Source organism: Cherax quadricarinatus, chromosome 66 (genome assembly GCF_038502225.1).
Source record: "Cherax quadricarinatus isolate ZL_2023a chromosome 66, ASM3850222v1, whole genome shotgun sequence".
Classification (NCBI taxonomy): domain Eukaryota; kingdom Metazoa; phylum Arthropoda; class Malacostraca; order Decapoda; family Parastacidae; genus Cherax; species Cherax quadricarinatus.
Window position 1 is genome coordinate 13,045,090 of NC_091357.1, and position 15,709 is coordinate 13,060,798.

Below are 15,709 nucleotides of genomic sequence, written 5' to 3' on the forward strand. Positions count from 1 at the left end.
TCACCACATGTACCACCACACCTGCCTCCACCACACCTGCCTTCACCACATGTACCACCACACCTGCCTTCACCACATGTACCACTACACCTGCCTTCACCACATGTACCACTACACCTGCCTTCACCACATGTACCACCACACCTGCCTTCACCACATGTACCACTACACCTGCCTTCACCACATGTACCACTACACCTGCCTTCACCACATGTACCACTACACCTGCCTTCACCACATGTACCACCACACCTGCCTCCACCACATGTACCACCACACCTGCCTCCACCACATGTACCACCACACCTGCCTTCACCACATGTACCACCACACCTGCCTCCACCACACCTGCCTTCACCACATGTACCACCACACCTGCCTTCACCACATGTACCACTACACCTGCCTCCACCACATGTACCACCACACCTGCCTCCACCACATGTACCACCACACCTGCCTTCACCACATGTACCACCACACCTGCCTCCACCACACCTGCCTTCACCACATGTACCACCACACCTGCCTTCACCACATGTACCACCACACCTGCCTCCACCACATGTACCACCACACCTGCCTTCACCACATGTACCACCACACCTGCCTCCACCACACCTGCCTTCACCACATGTACCACCACACCTGCCTTCACCACATGTACCACCACACCTGCCTCCACCACATGTACCACCACACCTGCCCCTGTTCTTTAAATTCAGGTGGGATGGGCACATGAGTGTGTGAGTTTGACCTGCCTAGAATGGGCCAGTAGACATCCTGTATTTCCTCTTTCCACCATTCTTATGTTCATATTTACGTCACAGTTAAGTGGAAGGGAGTGGAAATAAGATGACTTAGATACAGGTACACAGAGGTACAATTATCATACATAGGTCCAGGTAGGTAGGTGCTAATTAATTAGGATACCCCCCCCGAGAAACTAAATGTCGGACATAGTCCCGTCCCTGCCCCTCGCTCCTATATGTACTGGTCTGATAATCACTAATTAAATCGACTCCAGGCTGAGGGACTGATTACCTCAAACACCTTCTAAAGCGTTCTTTGTATTGGACTGAAGAATCCACTATGTGGCTGAACCTTCTCCACGATAAAGATACCCAAGTGTTGCACATGTGTCTAATTTATCAACATGTCGGTTCTGTGAACCATTCATCCACATATTTATGTATTGTTCCAGTCAGGGGTATCGTGTGCGGGTTGTGTATTGTTCCAGTCAGGGGTATCGTGTGCGGGTTGTGTATTGTTCCAGTCAGGGTATCGTGTGCGGGTTGTGTATTGTTCCAGTCAGGGGTATCGTGTGCGGGTTGTGTATTGTTCCAGTCAGGGGTATCGTGTGCGGGTTGTGTATTGTTCCAGTCAGGGGTATCGTGTGCGGGTTGTGTATTGTTCCAGTCAGGGTATCGTGTGCGGGTTGTGTATTGTTCCAGTCAGGGTATCGTGTGCGGGTTGTGTATTGTTCCAGTCAGGGTATCGTGTGCGGGTTATTTATGTATTGTTCCAGTCAGGGTATCGTGTGCCGGTTATTTATGTATTGTTCCAGTCAGGGTATCGTGTGCCGGTTATTTATGTATTGTTCCAGTCAGGGTATCGTGTGCCGGTTATTTATGTATTGTTCCAGTCAGGGTATCGTGTGCCGGTTATTTATGTATTGTTCCAGTCAGGGTATCGTGTGCCGGTTATTTATGTATTGTTCCAGTCAGGGTATCGTGTGCGGGTTGTGTATTGTTCCAGTCAGGGTATCGTGTGCCGGTTATTTATGTATTGTTCCAGTCAGGGTATCGTGTGCGGGTTATTTATGTATTGTTCCAGTCAGGGTATCGTGTGCCGGTTATTTATGTATTGTTCCAGTCAGGGTATCGTGTGCCGGTTATTTATGTATTGTTCCAGTCAGGGTATCGTGTGCGGGTTGTGTATTGTTCCAGTCAGGGTATCGTGTGCCGGTTATTTATGTATTGTTCCAGTCACCGTATTGTTCCTCTTTGTTATTCGTGTTGTATACATGGAGTTGATAGGAATAAACGTTGTTTCTCCTGGTCTTAATCTCAGGTGAGTCTTACTAGGCACTTCAAGGAAGAATTACGATACCAGAAGAATCGAATAGCAACAGCCAGGATGACAGGAGGACATCAAAGAGCTTCTTGCTATTCTTCTGGTCTCTGGGGATATTGCTTGACATCAAAGACTCCTTCCCTGTAGTGTGTGTGTGTGTGTGTGTGTGTGTGTGTGTGTGTGTGTGTGTGTGTGTGTGTGTGTGTGTGTGTGTGTATCACTTTCCTCGTTGGGACAACCAGACTATTCAAAGGGGAGGGGGTTAGGGACAAGGTAAACAGGAACGCAACGGCCGTTACCCCTCTTTCCTCCCCATTAACGTCACCACTGGACGCCCCATCAGCAACGGGTAAAATTACTGTGTCCACCATCGTATGTACACTAAATATGTGTGTGTGTGTGTGTGTGTGTGTGTGTGTGTGTGTGTGTTTTATCATGTTTTATCACTGTTTTGTCACTAATCTTTTTTTCACTGTCATTACTATCAGGGCTGCTGTTATCACTGCCAAGATAACTTGTCTCAGTGCTCACAGCGATGGTCACTGCAGTCAGTATTACACCACTGGTAATAGTCATTGCTAATAATCACTGTAATTATTGTTGTCACTGTTAATTGACACTGAAATTATTTTCACTTAAAAGTCACTGTAATATTTTTGTTTCACTGCCACACTCCTGACGTACCATCTTCACTGTAACTTGTGCTAAAACTCTCCGTCAGCATTTCGTTCCTTATCGTGAAGCTTTGTATCAGCTGAATCATCACTGTTATCATCATTATCACCGTGGGTTACTATGCAGTTTATTTTTTGTGCACCGTCGTCAGTGTCACTGTGTTATCACTGTCACAGCCAAGAGGACCACTACAATCATCAACAATCACCACTACCATATTCACTACATCACCACAATCACTATACATAAAAAAAGGCACAATACCGTGACTGGAACGATACACAAATAACCCGCACATAGGAGAGAGGAGCTTATGACGACGTTTCGGTCCGACTTGGACCATTTACAAAGTCACTTTGTAAATGGTCCAAGTCGGACCGAAACGTCGTCGTAAGCTCCTCTCTTCTATGTGCGGGTTATTTGTGTATAATCACTATACCTTCACCACCACCACAGTCACTACAGCTCCACTACCACCACAATCACTGCACCATCACTACCACCACAGTCACTACACCACAAACACCATCGCCACCATAATTAGTACACCACCACCAGCACAGTCACTTCACCATCACAGTCACTACACCACCACCAGCACAGTCACTACACCATCACAATCACTACACCACCACCAGCACAGTCACTACACCATCACAATCACTACACCACCACCAGCACAGTCACTATACCATCACAGTCACTACACCACCACCAGCACAGTCACTACACCATCACAATCACTACACCACCACCAGCACAGTCACTACACCATCACAATCACTACACCACCACCAGCACAGTCACTACACCATCACAATCACTACACCACCACCAGCACAGTCACTACACCATCACAATCACTACACCACCACCATCACAGTCACTACACCACCACCAGCACAGTCACTACACCATCACAATCACTACACCACCACCAGCACAGTCACTACACCATCACAATCACTACACCACCACCAGCACAGTCACTACACCATCACAATCACTACACCACCACCAGCACAGTCACTATACCATCACAATCACCACACCACCACCAGCACAGTCACTACACCATCACAATCACCACACCACCACCAGCACAGTCACTACACCATCACAATCACTACACCACCACCAGCACAGTCACTATACCATCACAATCACTACACCACCACCAGCACAGTCACTATACCATCACAATCACTACACCACCACCAGCACAGTCACTATACCATCACAATCACTACACCACCACCAGCACAGTCACTATACCATCACAATCACTACACCACCACCAGCACAGTCACTACACCATCACAATCACTACACCACCACCAGCACAGTCACTACACCATCACAATCACTACACCACCACCAGCACAGTCACTATACCATCACAATCACCACACCACCACCAGCACAGTCACTACACCATCACAATCACCACACCACCACCAGCACAGTCACTATACCATCACAATCACTACACCACCACCAGCACAGTCACTATACCATCACAATCACTACACCACCACCAGCACAGTCACTATACCATCACAATCACTACACCACCACCAGCACAGTCACTACACCATCACAATCACTACATCACCACCAGCACAGTCACTATACCATCACAATCACTACATCACCACCAGCACAGTCACTATACCATCACAGTCACTACACCACCACCAGCACAGTCACTATACCATCACAATCACTACACCACCACCAGCACAGTCACTACACCATCACAATCACTACATCACCACCAGCACAGTCACTATACCATCACAATCACCACACCAGCAGCAGTCACTACACCACCACCAACACAGTCACTACACCATTACAATCACTATACCAGCTCACACAAAACAGGTGTGGGCGCAGCCGGCCTCCCTGCGGCACACTACCCCATACCCAGACCTGTCATGGGCACTTGGGGCATCATGGCACCTGGGATGCCATGTGTCACAATAGCTTATGCCACTCCTCTCCCCATGACTTTATTACAACAAGAAGACACATTTCCTGACTCAAAAAAATGTCTTAATAGGGACGAGGCGCCTTTCATGAAGGAATTTTTATAGATTTGTAATTTATATTACTGGAATGTATATGGCACTACTCTTGTACCACCTGGACTGTGTGTGTTGTGTGTGTGTGTGTGTGTGTGCGTGTGTGTGTGTGTGTGTGTGTGTGTGTGTGTGTGTGTGTGTGTGTGTGTGTGTGTGTGTGTGTGTGTGTGTGTGTTTTGTGTACTCATCTGTTTGAGGTTGGGGGGGTCGGGTCTCAGCTCCTGGCTCTGCTTCTTAATGACTGAGACACAGACATGGTACAGAGGCAGGAGCACAGATAATTTGATATTGGAAGCAGTGGAATAGATGGTTAAGAGCAGTAGTTGAAGACTTGGCCATATATATATATATATATATATATATATATATGCAAAACAACCATGTATGTATATATATATATATATATATATATATATATATATATATATATATATATATATATATATATATATATATATATATATATATATATATATATATATATATGTATGTATATATATTATATATATATATATATATATATATATATATATATATATATATATATATATATATATATATATATATATATATATATCCTAGGTAGTAGGTTGGTAGACAGCAACCGCCCAGGGAGGTACTACCGTTTTGCCAAGTGAGTGTAAAACGAAAGCCTGTAATTGTTTTATATGATGGTAGGATTGCTGGTGTCCTTTTTGCTGTCTCACAAACATGCAAGGTTTCAGGTACGTCTTGCTACTTCTACTTACACTTAGGTTACAATACACATACATGTACAAGCATATATATACACACCCCGCTGGGTTTTCTTCTATTTTCTTACTAGTTCTTGTTCTTGTTTATTTCCTCTTACCTCCATGGGGAAGTGGAACAGAATTCTTCCTCCGCAAGCCATGCGTGTTGTAAGAGGAGACTAAAATGCCGGGAGCAAGGGGCTAGTAACCCCTTCTCCTGTATATATTACTAAATGTAAAAGGAGAAATTTTCGTTTTTCCTTTTGGGCCATCCTGCCTCGGTGGGATACAGCCGGTGTGTTAAAAAAAGATATATATATATATATATATATATATATATATATATATATATATATATATATATATATATATATATATATATATATGTATGTATATATATATATATATATATATATATATATATATATATATATATATATATATATATATATATGTATGTATATATATATATATATATATATATATATATATATATATATATATATATATATATATATATATATATGTATGTATATATATAAGCAAGAACTCATTTAAAATTAAGTCCTTTCTAAAAAAAATTCTTATACGTTTAAAGATATATTTTTTTCATTAATGTTAATGTAAAAATTTATAATTTTACTCCAAAAGTATATATAATATATATATATATATATATATATATATATATATATATATATATATATATATATATATATATATATATATATATATATATATATATATATATATATATATATATATATATATATATATATATATATATTGTACCGAATAGGGACTTGCGATTTTAACTTAAATAACAACCCTCTTCTTGCCGAATAAGGCAAGCGAAAATTTGTATATGCAATAATTTTGCAGAAATCATTCTGAACCTATCGAAAAAATATATTTCATTGTGTTTGTTTATTATTAAATTATTGTAAACTTATCTAAAATATATTTAGTTGGATTAGGATAAATTAAATTGCACTTGTTATAATAAGGTTAAGTATGTTTTCTAAGGTTCTTTTGGTATAAATTATTAATTTTTACATTAATATAAACGTATAAGAGGAAATTTTAGAAAGGACTTAATTTTAAATGAGTTCTTGCTAATTGACCAATTTTACCTATTCGACACACACACACACACACACACACACACACACACACACACACACACACACACACACACACACACACACACACACACACACACACACACACACACGCACGCACGCACGCACGCACACACACACACACACACACACACGCACGCACACACACACACACACACACACACACACACACACACACACACACACACACACACACACACCACACACACACACACACACAGTGAAGAGGCGGGGGCCAGGAGCTTGGACTCGACCCCTGCAACCTCAACTAGGTGAGTACACACACACACACACACACACACACACACACACACACACACACACACACACACACACACACACACACACACACACACACACACACACACACACTCACCTGCTTGAGAATCTGGCGTCAACACTCGTCATCTTGATGGCATGTGACCACTTCCTTGTGAGTGCCCTGACACTCTCAGACCTGTTTATTCTATACATCTTTAGCCTCAAAACATTCTTCCACTCAGCCAGGCCCAAAGTTGCTTCATTGTCACACTTCCATCTAGTGTCACAACTCTTGGCTCGGTTGGTAGCGCACTGGCCCACATGCTGGGTGTCCGGGTGTGCGTGGGGGAAAACGTTCAGCATGTTTCCTTACACCCGCTCCACCTGCTCACCTAACAGTAAGTAGGCATCTGGGTGTTAGTCGACTGCTGTAGGTGGCATCCTGGGGGGCGGTGGTATATCTCAGATAGGCCTGGGCTTTGAAGTGGGATGAAGTAGGATAACAGACAGATCTTAGCCTGTGAAATATATCTGAATTGAAAAATTGTCACAATTCAACCTTGTCAGATGTTCAGCCATTGTTTATGTTCGTTGACGGGTGCACTGTGATAGTCTTCTCTCTCAGCCTGGAGAATATTTCCATGTTTGTCTTATGGAAATGGTCGGAATGTTTCCCTATACTAAGGTACTGGGAGTTGCTTACTGTCTAGTGTTTTGTGTGGCTGCTCACTTATTGTATATACAAACACAAGCGAGGTACTTGCTGAACAAGTCTGTATTATTGGAACACATAGTAAGTCACTTAGCAGGCAAGTCTCTGTTGCTGGAACACATAAAATACAATATTTCAAGGGTTATAAACCCAGGGAACGTCGTTAACCTAGAATAACCTAGTAAAGCCACTTAGAATCAACAATCCAAGTACCTATTTACTTTTGAGAAAGACCTGCCTTGTATGGGCTAGTAGGCCTGTTACAGTGTTCCTTCATTCTTATGTTCTTTTGAACATGAGATACCATAATAACTCACATGGGGACAGAAACTGAAGAGATTAATTGATCTGTTGTGTAGGCCCGGTGGCCCGGTGGCCTGGTGGCTAAAGCTCCCGCTTCACACACGGAGGGCCCGGGTTCGATTCCCGGCGGGTGGAAACATTTCGACACGTTTCCTTACACCTGTTGTCCTGTTCACCTAGCAGCAAATAGGTACCTAGGTGTTAGTCGACTGGTGTGGGTCGCATCCTGGGGGACAAGATTAAGGACCCCAATGGAAATAAGTTAGACAGTCCTCGATGACGCACTGACTTTCTTGGGTTATCCTGGGTGGCTAACCCTCCGGGGTTAAAAATCCGAACGAAATCTTATCTTATCTTGTATATTTTGATTCCCTTCTGTGATCCTCTCCTGAAGAGGATCCCAGAAGGGGATCAAAATATACAGATCGATTAGTCTTCTGAGTTTCTGACTCCATGTGGGTTATTATTAAGCACTGACAAGTGTTCATTACACTTTAATTATTCACGAGATACAAGTGTAAGAAGAAGAATTAGACATGCCATACCCCTTGGGTATGATATACTTCCACTGGGTAATCCCGCCTACCAGTAACAGTGTCTTCGTCTGTTACACGTCCCTCACCTGACACCAGTATAGAATCGCCAATCCTTATTCCTGTACTCCAGTATCTATTGGTTATAATCATAACCATAGTTATGATCAAATGACATAATCCGATGAATTATGATCAGATGGTCAGATGACCAAAAGTTCCTCCAGCTGCAAGTCATTATGTGACTAAGACCCGCGTCAGGAACCTCCAGCTGCAAGTCATTATGTGACTAAGACCCGCGTCAGGAACCTCCAGCTGCAAGTCATTATGTGACTAAGACCCGCGTCAGGAAACACTTGTTCTTTTTCCTGACAAACCTTATCTAGTAATTCAGATTCTTCAAGACAACGGTACTCTTCACAAACTTCAAGGCTGAGGGACTGATTACCTCATCTTTTGTGTATAGTTCTACTGTCTTCCATTGTGTCCTTGAATTTGTATTGATAAAGTCACTGGATGGCGGAACGTCTACAGTAAAGATACCCAGATGTTGCACATGTGTCTAATTTGTGATCTTGTCTGTATTGTATACCATTCATTTAAAACAGGTGTAAGACTATATGTCCTCAAGACTCTCCCTGCCTGGGTATCAAAGACTGTATGTCCTCAAGATTCGCCCTGCCTGGGTATCAAAGACTGTATGTCCTCAAGATTCGCCCTGCCTGGGTATCAAAAACTATATGTCCCTAAGACTCGCCCTGCCTGGGTATCAAAGACTATATTTCCTCAAGACTCGCCCTGCCTGGGTATCAAAGACTATATATCCCTAAGACTCGCCCTGCCTGGGTATCAAAGACTGTATATCCCTAAGACTCTCCCTGCCTGGGTATCAAAGACGATATGTCCCTAAGGCTCACCCTGCCTGGGTATCAAAGACTATGTCCTCAAGATTCGTCCTGCCTGGGTATCAAAGACTATATGTCCCTAAGACTCGCCCTGCCTGGGTATCAAAGACTATATGTCCTCAAGACTTGCCCTGCCTGGGTATCAAAGACTATATAGCCTGGGTATCAAACCCGGTGTGTTTAACTTGTGAGCCGAGTGCTGCATCACTAAGCAACAAGACTGGACTCACAACAGCAAGATAATAGTGCGCTTCACTAGTAGCTCGATCACTAAAGCACTCAGCTCACACACCGAGGTCCGGGGTTCGAATCTCCTCCGGTACGGCTGGAAAACATTAGGGACGTGTTTCCATAAGACACCTGCTGTCCCTGTCCCTGTTCACTCGTCAGTTTAAAACGGATACGTGGGTGTTAGTGGACTGGTGTGGGTGGCATCCTGGGACAAAACTGACCTAATTTGCCCGAAATACTTAGCATAACAAGCGGCTTTCTATATAGTATTATATCATTGATGTCAACTATGGTTTGTATACCTTGTACATGTACTTGTAGTATATAAAGATATCATTATTATATTATATAAACAGTTTGTAAATGTCATTTGTAAATGTGTCCTTATTTACCGAGCAGGAGTCAGCACACCCGATGAGTGTAAATAGCTCATTTTCGTTAACGTGACAGGATTTCAACTCTCGTTGTGTAAATCACTATTGTAAATACACAGTAAATGTGGTACATTTTTCAATAAATGGATATTGATGTATGTCATCAGTCTTCACGTTTTATTCAATTAACGTAATTAAAAACACTGTTCTGTGTGACTACTGACCAAACAATACTCCTTAACAACATCTCTCTTGTTCACCATGAAAGTCGCACTATAGGAGAAGACTATTGTCAAGTCCCAACTGGGCGAGATAAGCAGAGACCTGAAGACAATACGATAAGGGATCATAAGGTTCCAGCCACGGTACTATGACCTTTTTATTCTTTAGCAGTATTCCTACACGTTAGCATTTTGCCCAGAGAGTCTCTTCCATCAATATTCTGTAGCAGAAAGTTTGTAATGGAGTTTATGGCCTTTTGTAAGGTGAGATACTCTTCCCCCTGTGTGTGAGGTAACCCAGTTCATATTGTCTCTCCAGACACCTCACTGTGTTCCTTGTTTGTCTCTGTGTTGCTGGAAATGTCTTCTTAAATTACATTTTTCCTGTGTATGGATAGGTCATCCTGAGAGATGGTAGTTCCCAAGTGATAGTAACTTCAGCTCTGCTGGAACCTAACTTTTGAAGCTGGCCCAGTTACTGAATACTTAGTGGAATACTTGGCGACATTCTCATCGTCTTAGTGGTGTCTACCAGCTCAGGCTGACACTACTGAAGTCTTCCAGCTCAGGCTGACACTACTGAAGTCTGCCAGCTCAGGCTGACACTACTGAAGTTGCCAGCTCAGGCTGACACTACTGAAGTCTGCCAGCTCAGGCTGACACTACTGAAGTCTGCCAGCTCAGGCTGACACTACTGAAGTCTGCCAGCTCAGGCTGACACTACTGAAGTCTGCCAGCTCAGGCTGACACTACTGAAGTCTACCAGCTCAGGCTGACACTACTGAAGTCTGCCAGCTCAGGCTGACACTACTGAAGTCTTCCAGCTCAGGCTGACACTACTGAAGTCTACCAGCTCAGGCTGACACTACTGAAGTCTGCCAGCTCAGGCTGACACTACTGAAGTCTGCCAGCTCAGGCTGACACTAATGAAGTCTGCCAGCTCAGACTGGCACTACTGAAGTCTCCCAGCTCAGGCTGACACTACTGAAGTCTGCCAGCTCAGACTGACACTACTGAAGTCTTCCAGCTCAGGCTGACACTACTGAAGTCTGCCAGCTCAGGCTAACACTACTGAAGTCTGCCAGCTCAGACTGACACTACTGAAGTCTCCCAGCTCAGGCTGACACTACTGAAGTCTGCCAGCTCAGGCTGACACTACTGAAGTCTGCCAGCTCAGGCTGACACTACTGAAGTCTGCCAGCTCAGGCTGACACTACTGAAGTCTTCCAGCTCAGGCTGACACTACTGAAGTCTTCCAGCTCAGGCTGATACTACTGAAGTCTGCCAGCTCAGACTGACACTACTGAAGTCTTCCAGCTCAGGCTGACACTACTGAAGTCTCCCAGCTCAGGCTGACACTACTGAAGTCTCTCAGCTCAGGCTGACACTACTGAAGTCTGCCAGCTCAGGCTGACACTACTGAAGTCTGCCAGCTCAGGCTGACACTACTGAAGTCTGCCAGCTCAGGCTGACACTACTGAAGTCTGCCAGCTCAGGCTGACATTACTGAAGTCTGCCAGCTTAGGCTGACACTACTGAAGTCTGCCAGCTCAGGCTGACACTACTGAAGTCTGCCAGCTCAGGCTGACACTACTGAAGTCTGCCAGCTCAGACTGACACTACTGAAGTCTGCCAGCTCAGGCTGACACTACTGAAGTCTGCCAGCTCAGGCTGACACTACTGAAGTCTGCCAGCTCAGGCTGACACTGCTGAAGTCTGTCAGCTCAGGCTGACACTACTGAAGTCTGCCAGCTCAGGCTGACACTACTGAAGTCTGCCAGCTCAGGCTGACACTACTGAAGTCTGCCAGCTTAGGCTGACACTACTGAAGTCTGCCAGCTCAGGCTGACACTACTGAAGTCTCCCAGCTCAGGGTGACACTACTGAAGTCTCCCAGCTCAGGGTGACGAGGCACATGTTCAGGACCTGGGTATCTTTTCTGAAGACATTACGTCATTCAGATGCTTTTATCAAATCAGTATAGAGGTGTTTTGTGGGTATTGAAATAGGATACAGTAGAAGACTAGGTAATCAGTCCCTCAGCCGTAGTTTTTAAGGAATCAAGGCTGTGGGATTGCTTACTTCGGCTTCTACTGTCTCCTATTTCAACACTTCAGATCACTTCTGCATTAAATTGATAAAGCCACTGGATGGCTTTATCAATTTAATGCAGGTGTTGCACAGGTGTTTTATTTACCAACAGTAATAATAATAATAATAATAATAATAATAATAATAATAATAATAATAATAATAATCTTTATTTCTACAAGTATGTGATGTAACTTATACAGACCATAGCTGACATCAATGACATACTACTATATAGAAAGTCCCTTTGTTAAGTATTTCGGGCAAATTAGGTTAATTTTGTCCCCCAGGATTCGACTCACACCCGTCGGCCAACATCCAGGTACCTACTTACTGCTAAGTGAATAGGGACAGCAGATGTCTTAAGGAGACACGCCCCAATGTTTACACCGGGGATGGAACCATAGACCTCAGTATGAGAGCAAAGTACGCTACCAACCGAGCTACGGGACACATGATGGATGACACTGCTAGCTTAATTTCCGTGATAAGTGGCTGATACCAACTGGTATCATATCAGCAGATAGTGATATGACAGGAAGCCAGTAATTCCATAATAATGATGATGATAATAATAATAATAATAATAATAATCTTTATTTCTACCAACACACGATACAACTTATACAGACCATAGCTCACATCAGTGACTTATTACTATATAGAAAGCACCTTGTTATGCAGAGCATTTCGGGCAAATTAGGTTAATTTTTGACCCCAGGATGCCACCCACACCACTCGACTAACACCCAAGTACCTACTTACTGCTAGGTGAATAGGGACAGCAGGTGTGTCTTCACCTAGCAGGAATGGTAAGCTGAAGCTCTTTGCTGTCAATGGAAACAAAGCTCCATCTATCTAGGAAGTGACAAGCTAAATTTCTAGGCCGATGAATGAGAAAGAAGCTAATGTTAAGCTTTGAACTGCACCAACAAAAGCTAAAACAAAAAGCTAACATTAGCCAGCACATGAGAGCCAATCACTGACCACTTTGCTTTAGTCTACAAACATTAGTATACCTCAGTGTAGGTACAAACAACCAGTCAGTGTCTGGTATACCTCAGTGTAGGTACAAACAACCAGTCAGTGTCTGGTATACCTCAGTGTAGGTATAAACAAGCAGTCAGTGTCTGGTATACCTCAGTGTAGGTACAAACAACCAGTCAGTGTCTGGTATACCTCAGTGTAGGTATAAACAAGCAGTCAGTGTCAGGTATACCTCAGTGTAGGTACAAACAACCAGTCAGTGTCTGGTATACCTCAGTGTAGGTACAAACAAGCAGTCAGTGTCAGGTATGCCTCAGTGTAGGTACAAACAACCAGTCAGTGTCTGGTATACCTCAGTGTAGGTATAAACAAGCAGTCAGTGTCTGGTATACCTCAATGTAGGTACAAACAAGCAGTCAGTGTCAGGTATACCTCAGTGTAGGTACAAACAAGCAGTCAGTGTCTGGTATACCTCAGTGTAGGTATAAACAAGCAGTCAGTGTCAGGTATACCTCAGTATACATATTACAGCTACATAAGATTTTCATTAATCTAAGTCTGGCTTTCACTCAGCCTCAGTCAGTCAGTCGGTGGGAGTTCCAGACTAACTTCAGTAATTTCGTGTCGAGAGAAGCAGAGGCAGGTTACAGAACACTTGTGGCAGTGTTTCGCTCTCTGTAGAGCTTTATCACGTTTTGATACAGCCCTATACAGCGAAACGTTGCCACGATCAAAGCTTACTCTCTTTTTTTCAATAGTGCCTGTATCTAATTCAATGGCGTTGTGACTTGTTTGATGTCACGGCTGTTAACACTTTTTGGGCCTAGTTTCTAGGCCTCTTGTATATCCATATGCTCTTGTGCTACCCTTCACAGGGTGGATATGAGGTGCACGATAAACTAGCCACTTCGGTGGCAAAATCCAGTCTGATCCCGGGGCGTTCATCGACTCACTAGAGAAAGTAAACAGGTGAACGTTAGTAATTTGTGGCGTTATGAATCGTTTTTTTCAACACGTTCGCTTCCTGGCAAATGTAACACTCCGTTCTTAAACGTTCTCATGTTTTCTTGTTTCAACTAGAACACGTTCGTGGCGTTCTTAATTGCTCTTTCTCCCCTCCCACCTCGTTCACTTTCAAGTTCCGACGTTCACAATCCCGCAAAACACTGCCGTACGAACGCTATCGGACAGTGTACTAACTGTTAATGAGTGAGCGGAAGGCCATGGCGAAGCACCCAGGATCATTCTCACTGGAGATTATCTTATCTGTGAAATGTTCAGAAGTGTTCAACCTGTTATTTCTTATCTGCTGTGTTTATTCACGTGGGAGAGATTTTAGCCCCGTAATTGATTTTCTAAAGACCGAGGGAAGTGTATCAAGCAGGTCTATGGCGGAATTTAAATAATATTAGATAAAGCCCACATAGTGGGCTTTATCTAATATCAAACAGATCTACCTGGGTAATGTCTTTTGTGAGTAGATAAAGCTCACTGTTTGGGCGAAACGTCGTCTTTATAGGATCATATACCATATTTGTGTTTATTTTTTTGAGGTCTATGATTGAGAGAAATATAATCGAATCATATTTCATGAAAAAAATAACACAGAATTTTAAGTATAAATATTAGTTCAGGTTTACGGGGGAAGGGGGTTGAACTGAAGCTCCTGGGCCCCGTGACGTGATCCATCTTTATGTCAGTTGGTAATAATGCTTTAAGGTTTAAATTCATCTTGTCGCTCTACTAATAAAGCAAAGTGTAAGAGAGTACTAATGATGGTTACAATCACAGAGCAATAAAAGCCACAATAAAGCCTTACGACCATAATAAAGTGGTAAAGTCACATTAGAGGAGTAGTGTGAGAGTGTTGTCTCACACGGGAAGGCGGAAAGTTGATAAATGTGGCGTCAGTAGTATTTATGGTAAAAGTTAGTGTTTAGATCTGTGTTACGAATTAGGAATGTTATCACACTGGACTACTAACTCACTCACTCACTATCACACTCACTCACTCACTCATTATCACACTCACTCACTCACTCACTCACTCATCCATCACTCTCAGATTTGTAGATGAATGGTTCAGAGAACCGACATGTTGATAAATTAGACACATGTGCAACTTTTGGGTATCTTTATGGAGGAAACGTTTCACTGACCACATCGACTCAAGGTTGAGGGACTGATTACCTCATTCTCCTCCTGTTCTTCAAGTTTCTCCTACGTATGGACTGATGAAGCCACTGTGTGGCGAAACGTTTCCTCAATAAAGATACCCAAAAGTTGCACATGTGTCTAATTTATCATCACTCTCAGACTGAACCTCAGTGGAAATATCTAAGGAACCCAATAGAAATAACTCTGACTTTTTTCGGGG

At 43.2% G+C, this 15,709-nt stretch overlaps 1 protein-coding gene across 12 annotated transcripts in view; it reads right to left on the minus strand.

Annotated features, from left to right (window-relative positions):
- The window catches only part of LOC128704175 (rho GTPase-activating protein 45), a 525,272-nt gene that overhangs the window by 146,575 nt on the left and 362,988 nt on the right, over positions 1-15,709 (minus strand). The window contains exons 1-2 of one of the 12 annotated variants that reach the window (XM_070099092.1): positions 14,456-14,547; positions 7,091-7,798 (exon numbers count right to left, since the gene is read on the minus strand). The exons of the other annotated variants lie outside the window; for them this stretch is intronic. Of the exons in view, the coding sequence (XP_069955193.1) occupies positions 7,091-7,338 (248 nt within the window). The 5' untranslated portion in view covers positions 7,339-7,798; positions 14,456-14,547. Of the gene's footprint in view, positions 1-7,090; positions 7,799-14,455; positions 14,548-15,709 lie in introns of those variants that run through there. 12 annotated transcript variants of the gene reach the window in all.